Source organism: Oncorhynchus nerka, linkage group LG20 (assembly GCF_034236695.1).
Source record: "Oncorhynchus nerka isolate Pitt River linkage group LG20, Oner_Uvic_2.0, whole genome shotgun sequence".
Taxonomy (NCBI): Eukaryota; Metazoa; Chordata; class Actinopteri; order Salmoniformes; family Salmonidae; genus Oncorhynchus; species Oncorhynchus nerka.
The window spans coordinates 93,212,847-93,238,076 of NC_088415.1; the positions used below are offsets into that span (position 1 = coordinate 93,212,847).

The following is a 25,230-nucleotide window of genomic DNA, read 5'->3' on the forward strand; positions in this document are numbered from 1 at the left end:
GTGGAGGCTATATACAGGGGGTACCAGTACAGAGTCAATGTGGAGGCTATATACAGGGGGTACCAGTACAGAGTCAATGTGGAGGTTATATACAGGGGGTACCGGTACCGAGTTAATGTGTGGGGGTACAGGTTAGTCGAGGTAATTGAGGTCATATGTACAGTACCAGCCAAAGGTTTGGACACACCAACTCATTCAAGGGTTTTTCTTTATTTTTTTATACTATTTTCTACATTGTAGAATAAGCAGTTTACCCTACTATACTGCTCTACTCTACTATACTGCTCTACTCTACTATACTGCTCTACTCTACCCTACTATACTGCTCTACTCTACTATACTGCTCTACTCTACTATACTGCTCTACTCTACCCTACTATACTGCTCTACTCTACTATACTATACTGCTCTACCCTACTATACTGCTCTACTCTACTCTACTGCTCTACTCTACTATACTGCTCTACCCTACTATACTGCTCTACTCTACTATACTACTCTACCCTACTATACTGCTCTACTCTACTATACTGCTCTACTATACTGCTCTACTCTACTATACTACTCTACTCTACTATACTACTCTACCCTACTATACTGCTCTACTCTACTATACTGCTCTACTCTACCCTACTATACTGCTCTACTCTACTATACTGCTCTACTCTACCCTACTATACTGCTCTACTCTACTCTACTATACTGCTCTACCCTACTATACTACTCTACTATACTCTACTATACTGCTCTACTCTACTCTACTATACTGCTCTACTCTACTCTACTATACTGCTCTACTCTACTATACTGCTCTACCCTACTATACTGCTCTACTCTACTATACTACTCTACCCTACTATACTGCTCTACTCTACTATACTGCTCTACTATACTGCTCTACTCTACTATACTACTCTACTCTACTCTACTACTCTACCCTACTATACTGCTCTACTCTACTGCTCTACTCTACCCTACTATACTGCTCTACTCTACTATACTGCTCTACTCTACTGCTCTACTCTACCCTACTATACTTCTCTACTCTACCCTACTATACTGCTCTACTCTACTATACTGCTCTACTCTACCCTACTATACTGCTCTACTCTACTATACTGCTCTACCCTACCCTACTATACTGCTCTACTCTACTATACTGCTCTACTCTACTATACTGCTCTACTCTACTATACTGCTCTACCCTACTATACTGCTCTACTCTACTATACTGCTCTACTCTACTATACTGCTCTACTCTACTATACTGCTCTACTCTACTATACTGCTCTACTCTACTATACTGCTCTACTCTACTATACTGCTCTACCCTACTATACTGCTCTACCCTACTATACTGCTCTACTCTACTATACTGCTCTACTCTACTATACTGCTCTACCCTACTATACTGCTCTACTCTACTATACTGCTCTACTCTACTAACTGCTCTACTCTACTATACTGCTCTACTCTACCCTACTATACTGCTCTACTCTACTATACTGCTCTACTCTACTATACTGCTCTACTCTACTATACTGCTCTACTCTACTATACTGCTCTACTCTACTATACTGCTCTACTCTACTATACTGCTCTACTCTACTAACTGCTCTACTCTACTATACTGCTCTACTCTACCCTACTATACTGCTCTACTCTACTCTACTATACTGCTCTACCCTACTATACTGCTCTACTCTACTCTACTATACTGCTCTACTCTACTATACTGCTCTACTCTACTATACTGCTCTACCCTACTATACTGCTCTACTCTACTATACTACTCTACCCTACTATACTGCTCTACTCTACTATACTGCTCTACTATACTGCTCTACTCTACTATACTACTCTACTCTACTATACTACTCTACCCTACTACACTGCTCTACTCTACTATACTGCTCTACTCTACCCTACTATACTGCTCTACTCTACTATACTGCTCTACTCTACTATACTGCTCTACTCTACCCTACTATACTGCTCTACTCTACCCTACTATACTGCTCTACCCTACTATACTGCTCTACTATACTCTACTATACTGCTCTACTCTACTCTACTATACTGCTCTACTCTACTATACTGCTCTACTCTACTCTACTGCTCTACCCTACTATACTGCTCTACTCTACTATACTACTCTACCCTACTATACTGCTCTACTCTACTATACTGCTCTACTATACTGCTCTACTCTACTATACTACTCTACTCTACTATACTACTCTACCCTACTATACTGCTCTACTCTACTATACTGCTCTACTCTACCCTACTATACTGCTCTACTCTACTATACTGCTCTACTCTACTATACTGCTCTACTCTATCCTACTATACTGCTCTACTCTACCCTACTATACTGCTCTACTCTACTATACTGCTCTACTCTACCCTACTATACTGCTCTACTCTACTATACTGCTCTACTCTACCCTACTATACTGCTCTACTCTACTATACTGCTCTACTCTACTATACTGCTCTACTCTACTATACTGCTCTAACTATACTGCTCTACTCTACTATACTGCTCTACTCTACTATACTGCTCTACTCTACTATACTGCTCTACTCTACTATACTGCTCTACTCTACTATACTGCTCTACCCTACTATACTGCTCTACCCTACTATACTGCTCTACTCTACTATACTGCTCTACTCTACTATACTGCTCTACTCTACTATACTGCTCTACCCTACTATACTGCTCTACCCTACTATACCGCTCTACTCTACCCTACTATACTGCTCTACTCTACCCTACTATACTGCTCTACCCTACTATACTGCTCTACTCTACTGCTCTACCCTACTATACTGCTCTACTCTACTATACTGCTCTACTCTACTATACTGCTCTACTCTACTCTACTATACTGCTCTACTCTACTATACTGCTCTACTCTACTCTACTATACTGCTCTACTCTACTATACTGCTCTACTCTACTCTACTATACTGCTCTACTCTACTATACTGCTCTACTCTACTCTACTGCTCTACTCTACTATACTGCTCTACTCTACTATACTGCTCTAAACTCTACTGCCTACTCTACTATACTGCTCTACTCTACTCTACTATACTGCTCTACCCTACTATACTGCTCTACTCTACTATACTGCTCTACTCTACTCTACTATACTGCTCTACTCTACTATACTGCCTACTCTACTACTCTACACTCTACTATACTGCTCTACTCTACTATACTGCTCTACTCTACCCTACTATACTGCTCTACTCTACCCCTACTATACTGCTCTACTCTACCATACTGCTCTACTCTACCCTACTATACTGCTCTACTCTACCCTACTGCTACTGCCCTACTACTCTACCCTACTATACTGCTCTACTCTACTATACTATACTGCTCTACTCTACCCTACTATACTGCTCTACTCTACCCTACTATACTGCTCTACTCTACCCTACTGCTCTACTCTACCCTACTATACTCTACTCTACCCTACTATACTGCTCTACTCTACCCTACTATACTGCTCTACTCTACCCTACTATACTGCTCTACTCTACTATACTGCTCTACTCTACTGCTCTACCCTACTGCTCTACTCTACTGCTCTACCCTACTATACTGCTCTACTCTACTGCTCTACTATACTGCTCTACCCTACTATACTGCTCTACCCTACTATACTGCTCTACTCTACTGCTCTACTCAACTATACTGCTCTACTCAACTGCTCTACTCTACTGCTCTACCCTACTATACTGCTCTACTCTACTATACTGCTCTACTCTACTATACTGCTCTACTCTACTGCTCTACACTACTATACTGCTCTACTCTACTGCTCTACTCTACTCTACTGCTCTACTCTACTGCTCTACACTACTATACTGCTCTACTCTACTGCTCTACTCTACTGCTCTACACTACTATACTGCTCTACTCTACTCTACTGCTCTACTCTACTATACTGCTCTACTCTACACTATTATAATGCTCTACTCTACACTACTATACTGCTCTACTATACTGCTCTACACTACTATACTGCTCTACCCTACTATACTGCTCTACTCTACTATACTGCTCTACTCTACTGCTCTACTTGCTCTACACTACTATACTGCTCTACTCTACTCTACTGCTCTACCCTACTATACTGCTCTACACTACTATACTGCTCTACTCTACTCTACTGCTCTACACTACTATACTGCTCTACTCTACTCTACTGCTCTATACTACTATCCTGCTCTACTCTACTCTACTGCTCTACCCTACTATACCGCTCTACTCTACTATACTGCTCTACTCTACACTACTATACTGCTCTACTCTACACTATTATAATGCTCTACTCTACTGCTCTACTCTACACTACTATACTGCTCTACTATACTGCTCTACTCTACTCTACTGCTCTACTATACTGCTCTACACTACTATACTGCTCTACACTACTATACTGCTCTACACTACTGCTCTACTCTACTGCTCTACACTACTATACTGCTCTACTCAACTATACTGCTCTACTCAACTGCTCTACTCTACTGCTCTACCCTACTATACTGCTCTACTCTACTATACTGCTCTACTCTACTATACTGCTCTACTCTACTGCTCTACTCTACTCTACTGCTCTACTGCTCTACACTACTATACTGCTCTACTCTACTGCTCTACACTACTATACTGCTCTACTCTACTGCTCTACTCTACTGCTCTACACTACTATACTGCTCTACTCTACTCTACTGCTCTACTCTACTATACTGCTCTACTCTACACTATTATAATGCTCTACTCTACACTACTATACTGCTCTACTATACTGCTCTACTCTACTGCTATACTATACTGCTCTACCCTACTATACTGCTCTACTCTACTATACTGCTCTACTCTACTATACTGCTCTACTCTACCTACTGCTCTACTCTACTGCTCTACTGTACTGCTCTACACTACTATACTGCTCTACTCTACTGCTATACTCTACTCTACTGCTCTACCCTACTATACTGCCTACTCTACTGCTCTACTCTACTGCTCTACTCTACTTACTGCTCTACACTACTATACTACTCTACTCTACTGCTCCACACTACTATACTGCTCTAACTCTACTGCTCTACCCTACTATACCGCTCTACTCTACTATACTGCTCTACTCTACACTATTATAATGCTCTACTCTACTGCTCTACTCTACTATACTGCTCTACTCTACTCTACTGCTCTACTCTACTATACTGCTCTACACTACTATACTGCTCTACTATACTGCTCTACTCTACTCTACTGCTCTACTCTACTATACTGCTCTACTCTACCCTACTATACTGCTCTACTCTACTCTACTATACTGCTCTACTCTACTCTACTGCTCTACACTACTATACTGCTCTACTATACTGCTCTACTCTACTCTACTGCTCTACTCTACTATACTGCTCTACACTACTATACTGCTCTACACTACTATACTGCTCTACACTACTGCTCTACTCTACTTTACTGCTCTACTGCTCTACACTACTATACTGCTCTACACTACTATACTGCTCTACACTACTACTCTACTATACTGCTCTACTCTACTGATCTACTCTACTGCTCTACACTACTATACTGCTCACTCTACTATACTGCTCTACTCTACTATACTGCTCTAACTCTACTCTACTGCTCTACTCTACTCTACTGCTCTACTCTACAATATGATACGGCTCTACTCTACTGCTCTGCTATACTGCTCTACTCTGCTCTACTCTACTCAACTCTACTGCTCTACACTACTATACTGCTCTACTCTACACTAATCTACTATACTGCTCTACTCTGCTCTACTCTACTGCTCTACTCTACTCAACTCTACTACTCTACACTACTATACTGCTCTACTATACTGCTCTACTCTACTCTACTGCTCTACTATACTGCTCTACACTACTATACTGCTCTACACTACTATACTGCTCTACACTACTGCTCTACTCTACTGCTCTACACTACTATACTGCTCTACTCAACTATACTGCTCTACTCAACTGCTCTACTCTACTGCTCTACCCTACTATACTGCTCTACTCTACTATACTGCTCTACTCTACTATACTGCTCTACTCTACTGCTCTACTCTACTGCTCTACACTACTATACTGCTCTACTCTACTGCTCTACACTACTATACTGCTCTACTCTACTCTACTGCTCTACTCTACTATACTGCTCTACTCTACAACTATACTGCTCTACTCAACTGCTCTACTCTACTGCTCTACCCTACTATACTGCTCTACTCTACTATACTGCTCTACTCTACTATACTGCTCTATTACTGCTCTACACTACTATACTGCTCTACTCTACTGCTCTACTCTACTCTACTGCTCTACTCTACTGCTCTACACTACTATACTGCTCTACTCTACTGCTCTACTCTACTGCTCTACACTACTATACTGCTCTACTCTACTCTACTGCTCTACTCTACTATACTGCTCTACTCTACACTATTATAATGCTCTACTCTACACTACTATACTGCTCTACTATACTGCTCTACACTACTATACTGCTCTACCCTACTATACTGCTCTACTCTACTATACTGCTCTACTCTACTGCTCTACTCTACTGCTCTACACTACTATACTGCTCTACTCTACTCTACTGCTCTACCCTACTATACTGCTCTACACTACTATACTGCTCTACTCTACTCTACTGCTCTACACTACTATACTGCTCTACTCTACTCTACTGCTCTATACTACTATCCTGCTCTACTCTACTCTACTGCTCTACCCTACTATACCGCTCTACTCTACTATACTGCTCTACTCTACACTACTATACTGCTCTACTCTACACTATTATAATGCTCTACTCTACTGCTCTACTCTACACTACTATACTGCTCTACTATACTGCTCTACTCTACTCTACTGCTCTACTATACTGCTCTACACTACTATACTGCTCTACACTACTATACTGCTCTACACTACTGCTCTACTCTACTGCTCTACAAACTATACTGCTCTACTCAACTATACTGAGCTCTACTCAACTGCTCTACTCTACTGCTCTACCCTACTATACTGCTCTACTCTACTATACTGCTCTACTCTACTATACTGCTCTACTCTACTGCTCTACTCTACTCTACTGCTCTACTGCTCTACACTACTATACTGCTCTACTCTACTGCTCTACACTACTATACTGCTCTACTCTACTGCTCTACTCTACTGCTCTACACTACTATACTGCTCTACTCTACTGCTCTACTCTACTGCTCTACTCTACTCTACTGCTCTACTCTACTATACTGCTCTACTCTACACTATTATAATGCTCTACTCTACACTACTATACTGCTCTACTATACTGCTCTACTCTACTGCTCTACTATACTGCTCTACCCTACTATACTGCTCTACTCTACTATACTGCTCTACTCTACTATACTGCTCTACTCTACTCTACTGCTCTACTCTACTGCTCTACTGTACTGCTCTACACTACTATACTGCTCTACTCTACTGCTATACTCTACTCTACTGCTCTACCCTACTATACTGCTCTACTCTACTGCTCTACTCTACTGCTCTACTCTACTCTACTGCTCTACACTACTATACTACTCTACTCTACTGCTCTACACTACTATACTGCTCTACTCTACTCTACTGCTCTACCCTACTATACCGCTCTACTCTACTATACTGCTCTACTCTACACTATTATAATGCTCTACTCTACTGCTCTACTCTACTATACTGCTCTACTCTACTCTACTGCTCTACTCTACTATACTGCTCTACACTACTATACTGCTCTACTATACTGCTCTACTCTACTCTACTGCTCTACTCTACTATACTGCTCTACTCTACCCTACTATACTGCTCTACTCTACTCTACTATACTGCTCTACTCTACTATACTACTCTACCCTACTATACTGCTCTACTCTACTATACTGCTCTACTATACTGCTCTACTCTACTATACTACTCTACTCTACTATACTACTCTACCCTACTATACTGCTCTACTCTACTATACTGCTCTACTCTACCCTACTATACTGCTCTACTCTACTATACTGCTCTACTCTACTATACTGCTCTACTCTATCCTACTATACTGCTCTACTCTACCCTACTATACTGCTCTACTCTACTATACTGCTCTACTCTACCCTACTATACTGCTCTACTCTACTATACTGCTCTACTCTACCCTACTATACTGCTCTACTCTACTATACTGCTCTACTCTACTATACTGCTCTACTCTACTATACTGCTCTACCCTACTATACTGCTCTACTCTACTATACTGCTCTACTCTACTATACTGCTCTACTCTACTATACTGCTCTACTCTACTATACTGCTCTACCCTACTATACTGCTCTACCCTACTATACTGCTCTACTCTACTATACTGCTCTACTCTACTATACTGCTCTACTCTACTATACTGCTCTACCCTACTATACTGCTCTACCCTACTATACCGCTCTACTCTACCCTACTATACTGCTCTACTCTACCCTACTATACTGCTCTACCCTACTATACTGCTCTACTCTACTGCTCTACCCTACTATACTGCTCTACTCTACTATACTGCTCTACTCTACTATACTGCTCTACTCTACTCTACTATACTGCTCTACTCTACTATACTGCTCTACTCTACTCTACTATACTGCTCTACTCTACTATACTGCTCTACTCTACTCTACTATACTGCTCTACTCTACTATACTGCTCTACTCTACTATACTGCTCTACTCTACTCTACTGCTCTACTCTACTATACTGCTCTACTCTACTATACTGCTCTACTCTACTCTACTGCTCTACTCTACTATACTGCTCTACTCTACTCTACTATACTGCTCTACCCTACTATACTGCTCTACTCTACTATACTGCTCTACTCTACTCTACTATACTGCTCTACTCTACTATACTGCTCTACTCTACTATACTGCTCTACTCTACTCTACTATACTGCTCTACTCTACTATACTGCTCTACTCTACCCTACTATACTGCTCTACTCTACCCTACTATACTGCTCTACTCTACCATACTGCTCTACTCTACCCTACTATACTGCTCTACTCTACCCTACTATACTGCTCTACTCTACCCTACTATACTGCTCTACTCTACTATACTATACTGCTCTACTCTACCCTACTATACTGCTCTACTCTACCCTACTATACTGCTCTACTCTACCCTACTGCTCTACTCTACCCTACTATACTGCTCTACTCTACCCTACTATACTGCTCTACTCTACCCTACTATACTGCTCTACTCTACCCTACTATACTGCTCTACTCTACTATACTGCTCTACTCTACTGCTCTACCCTACTGCTCTACTCTACTGCTCTACCCTACTATACTGCTCTACTCTACTGCTCTACTATACTGCTCTACCCTACTATACTGCTCTACCCTACTATACTGCTCTACTCTACTGCTCTACTCAACTATACTGCTCTACTCAACTGCTCTACTCTACTGCTCTACCCTACTATACTGCTCTACTCTACTATACTGCTCTACTCTACTATACTGCTCTACTCTACACTACTATACTGCTCTACTCTACTGCTCTACTCTACTCTACTGCTCTACTCTACTGCTCTACACTACTATACTGCTCTACTCTACTGCTCTACTCTACTGCTCTACACTACTATACTGCTCTACTCTACTCTACTGCTCTACTCTACTATACTGCTCTACTCTACACTATACTGCTCTACTCTACACTACTATACTGCTCTACTATACTGCTCTACACTACTATACTGCTCTACCCTACTATACTGCTCTACTCTACTATACTGCTCTACTCTACTGCTCTACTCTACTGCTCTACTATACTGCTCTACTCTACTATACTGCTCTACTCTACTGCTACTACTGCTCTACACTACTATACTGCTCTACTCTACTCTACTGCTCTATACTACTATACTGCTCTACTCTATACTGCTCTACCCTACTATACCTGCTCTACTCTACTATACTGCTCTACTACTACCGCTCTACTACTATACTGCTCTACTACTACTACTGCTCTACTATTATAATGCTCTACTCTACTGCTCTACTCTACACTACTATACTGCTCTACTATACTGCTCTACTCTACTCTACTGCTCTACTATACTGCTCTACACTACTATACTGCTCTACACTACTGCTCTACTCTACTGCTCTACACTACTATACTGCTCTACTCAACTATACTGCTCTACTCAACTGCTCTACTCTACTGCTCTACCCTACTATACTGCTCTACTCTACTATACTGCTCTACTCTACTATACTGCTCTACTCTACTGCTCTACTCTACTCTACTGCTCTACTGCTCTACACTACTATACTGCTCTACTCTACTGCTCTACACTACTATACTGCTCTACTCTACTGCTCTACTCTACTGCTCTACACTACTATACTGCTCTACTCTACTCTACTGCTCTACTCTACTATACTGCTCTACTCTACACTATTATAATGCTCTACTCTACACTACTATACTGCTCTACTATACTGCTCTACTCTACTGCTATACTATACTGCTCTACCCTACTATACTGCTCTACTCTACTATACTGCTCTACTCTACTATACTGCTCTACTCTACTCTACTGCTCTACTCTACTGCTCTACTGTACTGCTCTACACTACTATACTGCTCTACTCTACTGCTATACTCTACTCTACTGCTCTACCCTACTATACTGCTCTACTCTACTGCTCTACTCTACTGCTCTACTCTACTCTACTGCTCTACACTACTATACTACTACTGCTCTACACTACTATACTGCTCTACTCTACTCTACTGCTCTACCCTACTATACCGCTCTACTCTACTATACTGCTCTACTCTACACTATTATAATGCTCTACTCTACTGCTCTACTCTACTATACTGCTCTACTCTACTCTACTGCTCTACTCTACTATACTGCTCTACACTACTATACTGCTCTACTATACTGCTCTACTCTACTGCTCTACTCTACTATACTGCTCTACTCTACCCTACTATACTGCTCTACTCTACTCTACTATACTGCTCTACTCTACTCTACTGCTCTACACTACTATACTGCTCTACTATACTGCTCTACTCTACTCTACTGCTCTACTCTACTATACTGCTCTACACTACTATACTGCTCTACACTACTATACTGCTCTACACTACTGCTCTACTCTACTTTACTGCTCTACTGCTCTACACTACTATACTGCTCTACACTACTATACTGCTCTACACTACTACTCTACTATACTGCTCTACTCTACTGATCTACTCTACTGCTCTACACTACTATACTGCTCTACTCTACTATACTGCTCTACTCTACTATACTGCTCTACTCTACTCTACTCTACTGCTCTACTCTACTCTACTGCTCTACTCTACAATATGATACGGCTCTACTCTACTGCTCTGCTATACTGCTCTACTCTGCTCTACTCTACTGCTCTACTCTACTCAACTCTACTGCTCTACACTACTATACTGCTCTACTCTACACTAATCTACTATACTGCTCTACTCTGCTCTACTCTACTGCTCTACTCTACTCAACTCTACTACTCTACACTACTATACTGCTCTACTATACTGCTCTACTCTACTCTACTGCTCTACTATACTGCTCTACACTACTATACTGCTCTACACTACTATACTGCTCTACACTACTGCTCTACTCTACTGCTCTACACTACTATACTGCTCTACTCAACTATACTGCTCTACTCAACTGCTCTACTCTACTGCTCTACCCTACTATACTGCTCTACTCTACTATACTGCTCTACTCTACTATACTGCTCTACTCTACTGCTCTACTCTACTGCTCTACACTACTATACTGCTCTACTCTACTGCTCTACACTACTATACTGCTCTACTCTACTCTACTGCTCTACTCTACTATACTGCTCTACTCTACTCAACTATACTGCTCTACTCAACTGCTCTACTCTACTGCTCTACCCTACTATACTGCTCTACTCTACTATACTGCTCTACTCTACTATACTGCTCTACTCTACTGCTCTACACTACTATACTGCTCTACTCTACTGCTCTACTCTACTCTACTGCTCTACTCTACTGCTCTACACTACTATACTGCTCTACTCTACTGCTCTACTCTACTGCTCTACACTACTATACTGCTCTACTCTACTCTACTGCTCTACTCTACTATACTGCTCTACTCTACACTATTATAATGCTCTACTCTACACTACTATACTGCTCTACTATACTGCTCTACACTACTATACTGCTCTACCCTACTATACTGCTCTACTCTACTATACTGCTCTACTCTACTGCTCTACTCTACTGCTCTACACTACTATACTGCTCTACTCTACTCTACTGCTCTACCCTACTATACTGCTCTACACTACTATACTGCTCTACTCTACTCTACTGCTCTACACTACTATACTGCTCTACTCTACTCTACTGCTCTATACTACTACCTGCTCTACTCTACTCTACTGCTCTACCCTACTATACCGCTCTACTCTACTATACTGCTCTACTCTACACTACTATACTGCTCTACTCTACACTATTATAATGCTCTACTCTACTGCTCTACTCTACACTACTATACTGCTCTACTATACTGCTCTACTCTACTACTGCTCTACTATACTGCTCTACACTACTATACTGCTCTACACTACTATACTGCTCTACACTACTGCTCTACTCTACTGCTCTACACTACTATACTGCTCTACTCAACTATACTGCTCTACTCAACTGCTCTACTCTACTGCTCTACCCTACTATACTGCTCTACTCTACTATACTGCTCTACTCTACTATACTGCTCTACTACTGCTCTACTCTACTCTACTGCTCTACTGCTCTACACTACTATACTGCTCTACTGCTCTACACTACTATACTGCTCTACTCTACTGCTCTACTCTACTGCTCTACACTACTATACTGCTCTACTCTACTGCTCTACTCTACTATACTGCTCTACTCTACACTATTATAATGCTCTACTCTACACTACTATACTGCTCTACTATACTGCTCTACTCTACTGCTCTACTATACTGCTCTACCCTACTATACTGCTCTACTCTACTATACTGCTCTACTCTACTATACTGCTCTACTCTACTCTACTGCTCTACTCTACTGCTCTACTGTACTGCTCTACACTACTATACTGCTCTACTCTACTGCTATACTCTACTCTACTGCTCTACCCTACTATACTGCTCTACTCTACTGCTCTACTCTACTGCTCTACTCTACTCTACTGCTCTACACTACTATACTACTCTACTCTACTGCTCTACACTACTATACTGCTCTACTCTACTCTACTGCTCTACCCTACTATACCGCTCTACTCTACTATACTGCTCTACTCTACACTATTATAATGCTATCTACTGCTCTACTCTACTATACTGCTCTACTCTATCTACTGCTCTACTCTACTATACTGCTCTACACTACTATACTGCTCTACTATACTGCTCTACTCTACTCTACTGCTCTACTCTACTATACTGCTCTACTCTACCCTACTATACTGCTCTACTCTACTCTACTATACTGCTCTACTCTACTCTACTGCTCTACACTACTATACTGCTCTACTATACTGCTCTACTCTCTACTCTACTGCTCTACTCTACTATACTGCTCTACACTACTATACTGCTCTACACTATACTGCTCTACACTACTGCTCTACTCTACTTTACTGCTCTACTGCTACACTACTATACTGCTCTACACTACTATACTGCTCTACACTACTACTACTATACTGCTCTACTCTACTGATCTACTCTACTGCTCTACACTACTATACTGCTCTACTCTACTATACTGCTCTACTATACTGCTCTACTCTACTACTCTACTGCTCTACTCTACTATACTGCTCTACTCTACAATATGATACTGCTCTACTCTACTGCTCTGCTATACTGCTCTACTCTGCTCTACTCTACTGCTCTACTCTACTCAACTCTACTGCTCTACACTACTATACTGCTCTACTCTACACTAATCTACTATACTGCTCTACTCTGCTCTACTCTACTGCTCTACTCTACTCAACTCTACTACTCTACTATACTGCTCTACTATACTGCTCTACTCTACTCTACTGCTCTACTATACTGCTCTACACTACTATACTGCTCTACACTACTATACTGCTCTACACTACTGCTCTACTCTACTGCTCTACACTACTATACTGCTCTACTCAACTATACTGCTCTACTCAACTGCTCTACTCTACTGCTCTACCCTACTATACTGCTCTACTCTACTATACTGCTCTACTCTACTATACTGCTCTACTCTACTGCTCTACTCTACTGCTCTACACTACTATACTGCTCTACTCTACTGCTCTACACTACTATACTGCTCTACTCTACTCTACTGCTCTACTCTACTATACTGCTCTACTCTACACTATTATAATGCTCTACTCTACACTACTATACTGCTCTACTATACTGCTCTACTCTACTGCTCTACTATACTGCCCTACTACTACTGCTCTACTCTACTATACTGCTCTACTCTACTCTACTGCTCTACTCTACTGCTCTACTGTACTGCTCTACACTACTATACTGCTCTACTCTACTGCTATACTCTACTCTACTGCTCTACCCTACTATACTGCTCTACTCTACTGCTCTACTCTACTGCTCTACCCTACTATACTGCTCTACTCTACTGCTCTACTCTACTGCTCTACTCTACTCTACTGCTCTACACTACTATACTACTCTACTCTACTGCTCTACACTACTATACTGCTCTACTCTACTCTACTGCTCTACCCTACTATACCGCTCTACTCTACTATACTGCTCTACTCTACACTATTATAATGCTCTACTCTACTGCTCTACTCTACTATACTGCTCTACTCTACTCTACTGCTCTACTCTACTATACTGCTCTACACTACTATACTGCTCTACTATACTGCTCTACTCTACTCTACTGCTCTACTCTACTATACTGCTCTACTCTACCCTACTATACTGCTCTACTCTACTCTACTATACTGCTCTACTCTACTCTACTATACTGCTCTACTCTACTGCTCTACTCTACTATACTGCTCTACTCTACACTATTATAATGCTCTACTCTACACTACTATACTGCTCTACTATACTGCTCTACCCTACTATACTGCTCTACTCTACTATACTGCTCTACTCTACTATACTGCTCTACTCTACTCTACTCTACTGCTCTACTCTACTGCTCTACTGTACTGCTCTACACTACTATACTGCTCTACTCTACTGCTATACTCTACTCTACTGCTCTACCCTACTATACTGCTCTACTCTACTGCTCTACTCTACTGCTCTACTCTACTCTACTGCTCTACACTACTATACTACTCTACTCTACTGCTCTACACTACTATACTGCTCTACTCTACTCTACTGCTCTACCCTACTATACCGCTCTACTCTACTATACTGCTCTACTCTACACTATTATAATGCTCTACTCTACTGCTCTACTCTACTATACTGCTCTACTCTACTCTACTGCTCTACTCTACTATACTGCTCTACACTACTATACTGCTCTACTATACTGCTCTACTGCTCTACTGCTCTACTCTACTATACTGCTACTCTACCCTACTATACTGCTCTACTCTACTCTACTATACTGCTCTACTCTACTCTACTACTCTACACTACTATACTGCTCTACTATACTGCTCTACTCTACTCTACTGCTCTACTCTACTATACTGCTCTACACTACTATACTGCTCTACACTACTGCTCTACTCTACTTTACTGCTCTACTGCTCTACACTACTATACTGCTCTACACTACTATACTGTTCTACACTACTACTCTACTATACTGCTCTACTCTACTGATCTACTCTACTGCTCTACACTACTATACTGCTCTACTCTACTATACTGCTCTACTCTACTATACTGCTCTACTCTACTCTACTGCTCTACTCTACTCTACTCTACTGCTCTACTCTACTCTACTGCTCTACTCTACAATATGATACGGCTCTACTCTACTGCTCTGCTATACTGCTCTACTCTGCTCTATACTGCTCTACTCTACTGCTCTACACTACTATACTGCTCTACTCTACACTAATCTACTATACTGCTCTACTCTGCTCTACTCTACTGCTCTACTCTACTCAACTCTACTACTCTACACTACTATACTGCTCTACTATACTGCTCTACTCTACTCTACTGCTCTACTATACTGCTCTACACTACTATACTGCTCTACACTACTATACTGCTCTACACTACTGCTCTACTCTACTGCTCTACACTACTATACTGCTCTACTCAACTATACTGCTCTACTCAACTGCTCTACTCTACTGCTCTACCCTACTATACTGCTCTACTCTACTATACTGCTCTACTCTACTATACTGCTCTACTCTACTGCTCTACTCTACTCTACTGCTCTACTCTACTGCTCTACACTACTATACTGCTCTACTCTACTGCTCTACACTACTATACTGCTCTACTCTACTGCTCTACTCTACTGCTCTACACTACTATACTGCTCTACTCTACTCTACTGCTCTACTCTACTATACTGCTCTACTCTACACTATTATAATGCTCTACTCTACACTACTATACTGCTCTACTATACTGCTCTACTCTACTGCTCTACTATACTGCTCTACCCTACTATACTGCTCTACTCTACTATACTGCTCTACTCTACTCTACTGCTCTACTCTACTGCTCTACTGTACTGCTCTACACTACTATACTGCTCTACTCTACTGCTATACTCTACTCTACTGCTCTACCCTACTATACTGCTCTACTCTACTGCTCTACTGCTCTACTCTACTCTACTGCTCTACACTACTATACTACTCTACTCTACTGCTCTACACTACTATACTGCTCTACTCTACTCTACTGCTCTACCCTACTATACCGCTCTACTCTACTATACTGCTCTACTCTACACTATTATAATGCTCTACTCTACTGCTCTACTCTACTATACTGCTCTACTCTACTCTACTGCTCTACTCTACTATACTGCTCTACACTACTATACTGCTCTACTATACTGCTCTACTCTACTCTACTGCTCTACTCTACTATACTGCTCTACTCTACCCTACTATACTGCTCTACTCTACTATACTGCTCTACTCTACTCTACTATACTGCTCTACTCTACTCTACTGCTCTACACTACTATACTGCTCTACTATACTGCTCTACTCTACTCTACTGCTCTACTCTACTATACTGCTCTACACTACTATACTGCTCTACACTACTATACTGCTCTACACTACTGCTCTACTCTACTTTACTGCTCTACTGCTCTACACTACTATACTGCTCTACACTACTATACTGCTCTACACTACTACTCTACTATACTGCTCTACTCTACTGATCTACTCTACTGCTCTACACTACTATACTGCTCTACTCTACTATACTGCTCTACTCTACTATACTGCTCTACTCTACTCTACTGCTCTACTCTACTCTACTCTACTGCTCTACTCTACTCTACTGCTCTACTCTACAATATGATACGGCTCTACTCTACTGCTCTGCTATACTGCTCTACTCTGCTCTACTCTACTGCTCTACTCTACTCAACTCTACTGCTCTACACTACTATACTGCTCTACTCTACACTAATCTACTATACTGCTCTACTCTACTCTATACTGCTCTGCTCTACTCTACTCTATACTGCTCTACACTACTCTACTACTCTTGGATAGACTAAGCTACAGTGATGGGGAACTGTTCTTACCGTTGGACAGACCAATCTACAGTGATGGGAGACTGTTCTTACCGTTGGATAGACCAAGCTACAGTGATGGGGAACTGTTCTTACCGTTGGACAGACCAAGCTACAGTGATGGGGGACTGTTCTTACCGTTGGATAGACCAAGCTACAGTGATGGGGGACTGTTCTTACCGTTGGATAGACCAAGCTACAGTGATGGGGGACTGTTCTTACCGTTGGATAGACCAAGCTACAGTGATGGGGAACTGTTCTTACCGTTGGATAGACCAAGCTACAGTGATGGGGAACTGTTCTTACCGTTGGATAGACCAAGCTACAGTGATGGGGAACTGTTCTTACCGTTGGATAGACCAAACTACAGTGATGGGAACTGTTCTTACCATTGGATAGACCAAACTACAGTGATGGTGAACTGTTCTTACCGTTGGATAGACCAAGCTACAGTGATGGGAGACTGTTCTTACCGTTGGACAGACCAAGCTACAGTGATGGGGACTGTTCTTACCGTTGGATAGACCAAGCTACAGTGATGGTGAACTGTTCTTACCGTTGGATAGACCAAGCTACAGTGATGGGAGACTGTTCTTACCGTTGGATAGACCAAGCTACAGTGATGGTGAACTGTTCTTACCGTTGGACAGACCAAGCTACAGTAATGGGGAACTGTTCTTACCGTTGGATAGACCAAGCTACAGTGATGGGGAACTGTTCTGACCGTTGGATAGACCAAGCTACAGTGATGGGGAACTGTTCTGACCGTTGGATAGACCAAGCTACAGTGATGGGGAACTGTTCTGACCGTTGGATAGACCAAGATACAGTGATGGGGAACTGTTCTTACCGTTGGACAGACCAAGCTACAGTGATGGGAGACTGTTCTTACCGTTGGATAGACCAAGCTACAGTGATGGGAGACTGTTCTTACCATTGGACAGACCAAGCTACAGTGATGGGGAACTGTTCTTACCGTTGGATAGACCAAGCTACAGTGATGGGGGACTGTTCTTACCTTTGGATAGACCAAGCTACATTGATGGGGAACTGTTCTTACCATTGGATAGACCAAGCTACAGTGATGGGGAACTGTTCTTACCGTTGGATAGACCAAGCTACAGTGATGGGGAACTGTTCTTACCGTTGGACAGACCAAGCTACAGTGATGGAGAACTGTTCTTACCGTTGGACAGACCAAGCTACAGTGATGGAGAACTGTTCTTACCGTTGGACAGACCAAGCTACAGTGATGGGAGACTGTTCTTACCGTTGGATAGACCAAGCTACAGTGATGGGGAACTGTTCTTACCGTTGGATAGACCAAACTACAGTGATGGGAACTGTTCTTACCATTGGATAGACCAAACTACAGTGATGGTGAACTGTTCTTACCGTTGGATAGACCAAGCTACAGTGATGGGAGACTGTTCTTACCGTTGGACAGACCAAGCTACAGTGATGGGGGACTGTTCTTACCGTTGGATAGACCAAGCTACAGTGATGGTGAACTGTTCTTACCGTTGGATAGACCAAGCTACAGTGATGGGAGACTGTTCTTACCGTTGGATAGACCAAGCTACAGTGATGGTGAACTGTTCTTACCGTTGGACAGACCAAGCTACAGTAATGGGGAACTGTTCTTACCGTTGGATAGACCAAGCTACAGTGATGGGGAACTGTTCTGACCGTTGGATAGACCAAGCTACAGTGATGGGGAACTGTTCTGACCGTTGGATAGACCAAGCTACAGTGATGGGGAACTGTTCTGACCGTTGGATAGACCAAGATACAGTGATGGGGAACTGTTCTTACCGTTGGACAGACCAAGCTACAGTGATGGGAGACTGTTCTTACCGTTGGATAGACCAAGCTACAGTGATGGGAGACTGTTCTTACCATTGGACAGACCAAGCTACAGTGATGGGGAACTGTTCTTACCGTTGGATAGACCAAGCTACAGTGATGGGGGACTGTTCTTACCGTTGGATAGACCAAGCTACAGTGATGGGGGACTGTTCTTACCTTTGGATAGACCAAGCTACATTGATGGGGAACTGTTCTTACCATTGGATAGACCAAGCTACAGTGATGGGGAACTGTTCTTACCGTTGGATAGACCAAGCTACAGTGATGGGGAACTGTTCTTACCGTTGGACAGACCAAGCTACAGTGATGGAGAACTGTTCTTACCGTTGGACAGACCAAGCTACAGTGATGGAGAACTGTTCTTACCGTTGGACAGACCAAGCTACAGTGATGGGAGACTGTTCTTACCGTTGGATAGACCAAGCTACAGTGATGGGGAACTGTTCTTACCGTTGGACAGACCAAGCTACAGTGATGGGGGACTGTTCTTACCGTTGGACAGACCAAGCTACAGTGATGGGGAACTGTTCTTACCGTTGGATAGACCAAGCTACAGTGATGGGGGACTGTTCTTACCGTTGGATAGACCAAGCTACAGTGATGGGGAACTGTTCTTACCGTTGGATAGACCAAGCTACAGTGATGGGGAACTGTTCTTACCGTTGGATAGACCAAACTACAGTGATGGGAACTGTTCTTACCATTGGATAGACCAAACTACAGTGATGGGGGACTGTTCTTACCGTTGGACAGACCGAGCTACAGTGATGGGGAACTGTTCTTACCGTTGGATAGACCAAGCTACAGTGATGGGGGACTGTTCTTACCGTTGGATAGACCAAGCTACAGTGATGGGAAATGTTCTTACCGTTGGATAGACCAAACTACAGTGATGGTGAACTGTTCTTATCGTTGGATAGACCAAGCTACAGTGATGGTGAACTGTTCTTACCGTTGGACAGACCAAGCTACAGTGATGGGGAACTGTTCTTACCATTGGATAGACCAAGCTACAGTGATGGGGAACTGTTCTGACCGTTGGACAGACCAAGCTACAGTGATGGGGAACTGTTCTTACCGTTGGACAGACCAAGCTACAGTGATGGGGAACTGTTCTTACCGTTGGACAGACCAAGCTACAGTGATGGGGGACTGTTCTTACCGTTGGACAGACCAAGCTACAGTGATGGGGAACTGTTCTTACCGTTGGATAGACCAAGCTACAGTGATGGGGGACTGTTCTTACCGTTGGATAGACCAAGCTACAGTGATGGGGAACTGTTCTTACCGTTGGATAGACCAAGCTACAGTGATGGGGAACTGTTCTTACCGTTGGATAGACCAAGCTACAGTGATGGGGAACTGTTCTTACCGTTGGATAGACCAAACTACAGTGATGGGAACTGTTCTTACCATTGGATAGACCAAACTACAGTGATGGTGAACTGTTCTTACCGTTGGATAGACCAAGCTACAGTGATGGGAGACTGTTCTTACCGTTGGACAGACCAAGCTACAGTGATGGGGAACTGTTCTTACCGTTGGACAGACCAAGCTACAGTGATGGAGAACTGTTCTTAGCGTTGGACAGACCAAGCTACAGTGATGGAGAACTGTTCTTAGCGTTGGACAGACCAAGCTACAGTGATGGGAGACTGTTCTTACCGTTGGATAGACCAAGCTACAGTGATGGGGAACTGTTCTTACCGTTGGACAGACCAAGCTACAGTGATGGGGGACTGTTCTTACCGTTGGATAGACCAAGCTACAGTGATGGGGAACTGTTCTTACCGTTGGACAGACCAAGCTACAGTGATGGGAGACTGTTCTTACCGTTGGATAGACCAAGCTACAGTGATGGGGAACTGTTCTTACCGTTGGACAGACCAAGCTACAGTGATGGGGGACTGTTCTTACCGTTGGATAGACCAAGCTACAGTGATGGGGAACTGTTCTTACCGTTGGATAGACCAAGCTACAGTGATGGGGAACTGTTCTGACCGTTGGACAGACCAAGCTACAGTGATGGGGAACTGTTCTTACCGTTGGACAGACCAAGCTACAGTGATGGGGAACTGTTCTTACCGTTGGACAGACCAAGCTACAGTGATGGGGGACTGTTCTTACCGTTGGACAGACCAAGCTACAGTGATGGGGAACTGTTCTTACCGTTGGATAGACCAAGCTACAGTGATGGGGGACTGTTCTTACCGTTGGATAGACCAAGCTACAGTGATGGGGGACTGTTCTTACCGTTGGATAGACCAAGCTACAGTGATGGGGAACTGTTCTTACCGTTGGATAGACCAAGCTACAGTGATGGGGAACTGTTCTTACCGTTGGATAGACCAAGCTACAGTGATGGGGAACTGTTCTTACCGTTGGATAGACCAAGCTACAGTGATGGGGAACTGTTCTTACCGTTGGATAGACCAAACTACAGTGATGGGAACTGTTCTTACCATTGGATAGACCAAACTACAGTGATGGTGAACTGTTCTTACCGTTGGATAGACCAAGCTACAGTGATGGGAGACTGTTCTTACCGTTGGACAGACCAAGCTACAGTGATGGGGAACTGTTCTTACCGTTGGACAGACCAAGCTACAGTGATGGAGAACTGTTCTTACCGTTGGATAGACCAAGCTACAGTGATGGGGGACTGTTCTTACCGTTGGATAGACCAAGCTACAGTGATGGGAACTGTTCTTACCGTTGGATAGACCAAACTACAGTGATGGTGAACTGTTCTTACCGTTGGATAGACCAAGCTACAGTGATGGTGAACTGTTCTTACCGTTGGACAGACCAAGCTACAGTGATGGGGAACTGTTCTTACCGTTGGATAGACCAAGCTACAGTGATGGGGAACTGTTCTGACCGTTGGACAGACCAAGCTACAGTGATGGGGAACTGTTCTTACCGTTGGACAGACCAAGCTACAGTGATGGGGAACTGTTCTTACCGTTGGACAGACCAAGCTACAGTGATGGGGGACTGTTCTTACCATTGGATAGACCAAGCTACAGTAATGGGGGACTGTTCTTACCGTTGGATAGACCAAGCTACAGTGATGGTGAACTGTTCTTACCGTTGGACAGACCAAGCTACAGTGATGGAGAACTGTTCTTACCGTTGGATAGACCAAGCTACAGTGATGGGAGACTGTTCTTACCGTTGGATAGACCAAGCTACAGTAATGGGAGACTGTTCTTACCGTTGGATAGACCAAGCTACAGTGATGGGGAACTGTTCTGACCGTTGGACAGACCAAGCTACAGTGATGGGAGACTGTTCTTACCGTTGGATAGACCAAGCTACAGTAATGGGGAACTGCTCCTTGGAGCTGAGCATCTCCATGATGTTAGTTCTACTGGGAGGACTGATGGTCCACAGACTGTTTGAGCTTCCCTCCAACTCAGCTATGGTCAGATCCTCTGGCATGTAGTACTCCAACCACCGCATCGCTTCCTGTTGGGAGGAGGAGAGATGAGAATATTGTTCCCTCGGTTACTATGGAGATTTGTCCCATATTCGGCCCACCCATCCCAGTGAGACAACACACATAGTAGTCGCATAAAATAATTGTAACCGTGTACTTACAGGATAGGACTGGTATGAGCTCATGAAGGTGCCATGGATGTCATGTTTGGAGACTTCTCTGAGCTGGTTCTGCTGAGCACTCATAGTGAAGATCGGCTGCAAAACATAACATAGAGATGTAATCTACAGAACAAACAAACAAAAAAAACTGTTTGACTGACTGATCCCGATCAACTGATGGACCTATCAGTAGTAGAGCCTAGGTTCTGAGCTGCTACAGCACCTGGAACCCGGCCAGGGTGATGGAGAAAGAGACGTCCAGTGGTCTGTTGACCACCCCCACCACAGACTTGATCAGAGACATGAAGAGTAGAGGGAACCAGATGATACAGATCAAGAGCATGACGATCATCCCTCCCATCCCGTACTTCACCACCGGCTTCTTCGCCTGGCCCCGCGGCTGGGGGTATCTCTGGAGGGGGAGAGCAGGACTAGAGTTATGGACTGAGGATACCACTGGAGAGGAGAGGACTAGAGTTATGGGCTGAGGATACCACTGGAGAGGAGAGGACTATAGTTATGGACTGAGGACACCACTGGAGAGGAGAGGACTATAGTTATGGACTGAGGATACCACTGGAGAGGAGAGGACGATAGTTATGGACTGAGGAAACCACTGGAGAGGAGGACTATAGTTATGGACTGAGGAAACCATTGGAGTGGAGGACTATAGTCATGGGCTGAGGATACCACTGGAGAGGAGAGGACTATAGTTATGGACTGAGGATACCACTGGAGAGGAGAGGACTATAGTCATGGGCTGAGGAAACCACTGGAGAGGAGGACTGTAGTTATGGACTGAGGAAACCACTGGAGAGGAGGACTATAGTCATGGACTGAGGATACCACTGGAGAGGAGAGGACTATAGTTATGGACTGAGGATACCACTGGAGAGGAGAGGACTATAGTCATGGGCTGAGGATACCACTGGAGAGGAGAGAACTATAGTTATGGACTGAGGATACCACTGGAGAGGAGAGGACGATAGTTATGGACTGAGGAAACCACTGGAGAGGAGGACTGTAGTTATGGACTGAGAAAACCACTGGAGAGGAGGACTATAGTTATGGACTGAGGATACCACTGGAGAGGAGAGGAGAGGACTATAGTTATGGACTGAGGATACCACTGGAGAGGAGAGGACGATAGTTATGGACTGAGGAAACCACTGGAGAGGAGGACTGTAGTTATGGACTGAGGATACCACTGGAGAGGAGGACTATAGTTATGGGCTGAGGATACCACTGGAGAGGAGAGGACTATAGTTATGGGCTGAGGATACCACTGGAGAGGAGGACTATAGTTATGGGCTGAGGATACCACTGGAGAGGAGGACTATAGTTATGGACTGAGGATACCACTGGAGAGGAGGACTGTAGTTATGGGCTGAGGATACCACTGGAGAGGAGGACTGTAGTTATGGGCTGAGGATACCACTGGAGAGGAGAGGACTGTGCTTATGGACTGAGGATACCACTGGAGAGGAGAGGACGATAGTTATGGACTGAGGATACCACTGGAGAGGAGAGGACGATAGTTATGGACTGAGGATACCACTGGAGAGGAGAGGACTGTGGTTATGGACTGAGGATACCACTAGAGAGGAGAGGACGATAGTTATGGACTGAGGATACCACTGGAGAGGACAGGAGGACTATAGTTATGGACTGAGGAAACCACTGGAGGGGAGAGGACTATAGTTATGGACTGATGATACCACTGGAGGGGAGAGGACTATAGTTATGGACTGAGGAAACCACTGGAGGGGAGAGGACGATAGTTATGGACTGATGATACCACTGGACAGGACAGGAGGACTATAGTTATGGGCTGAGGAT

At 43.3% G+C, this 25,230-nt stretch overlaps 1 protein-coding gene across 1 annotated transcript in view; it reads right to left on the minus strand.

Annotated features, from left to right (window-relative positions):
• LOC135563129 (piezo-type mechanosensitive ion channel component 2-like) overlaps positions 1-25,230 on the minus strand; it is a 396,954-nt gene that overhangs the window by 16,985 nt on the left and 354,739 nt on the right. The window contains 3 exon segments of the mRNA XM_065006107.1: positions 23,090-23,259; positions 23,392-23,487; positions 23,615-23,803. Of these exon segments, the coding sequence (XP_064862179.1) occupies positions 23,090-23,259; positions 23,392-23,487; positions 23,615-23,803 (455 nt within the window).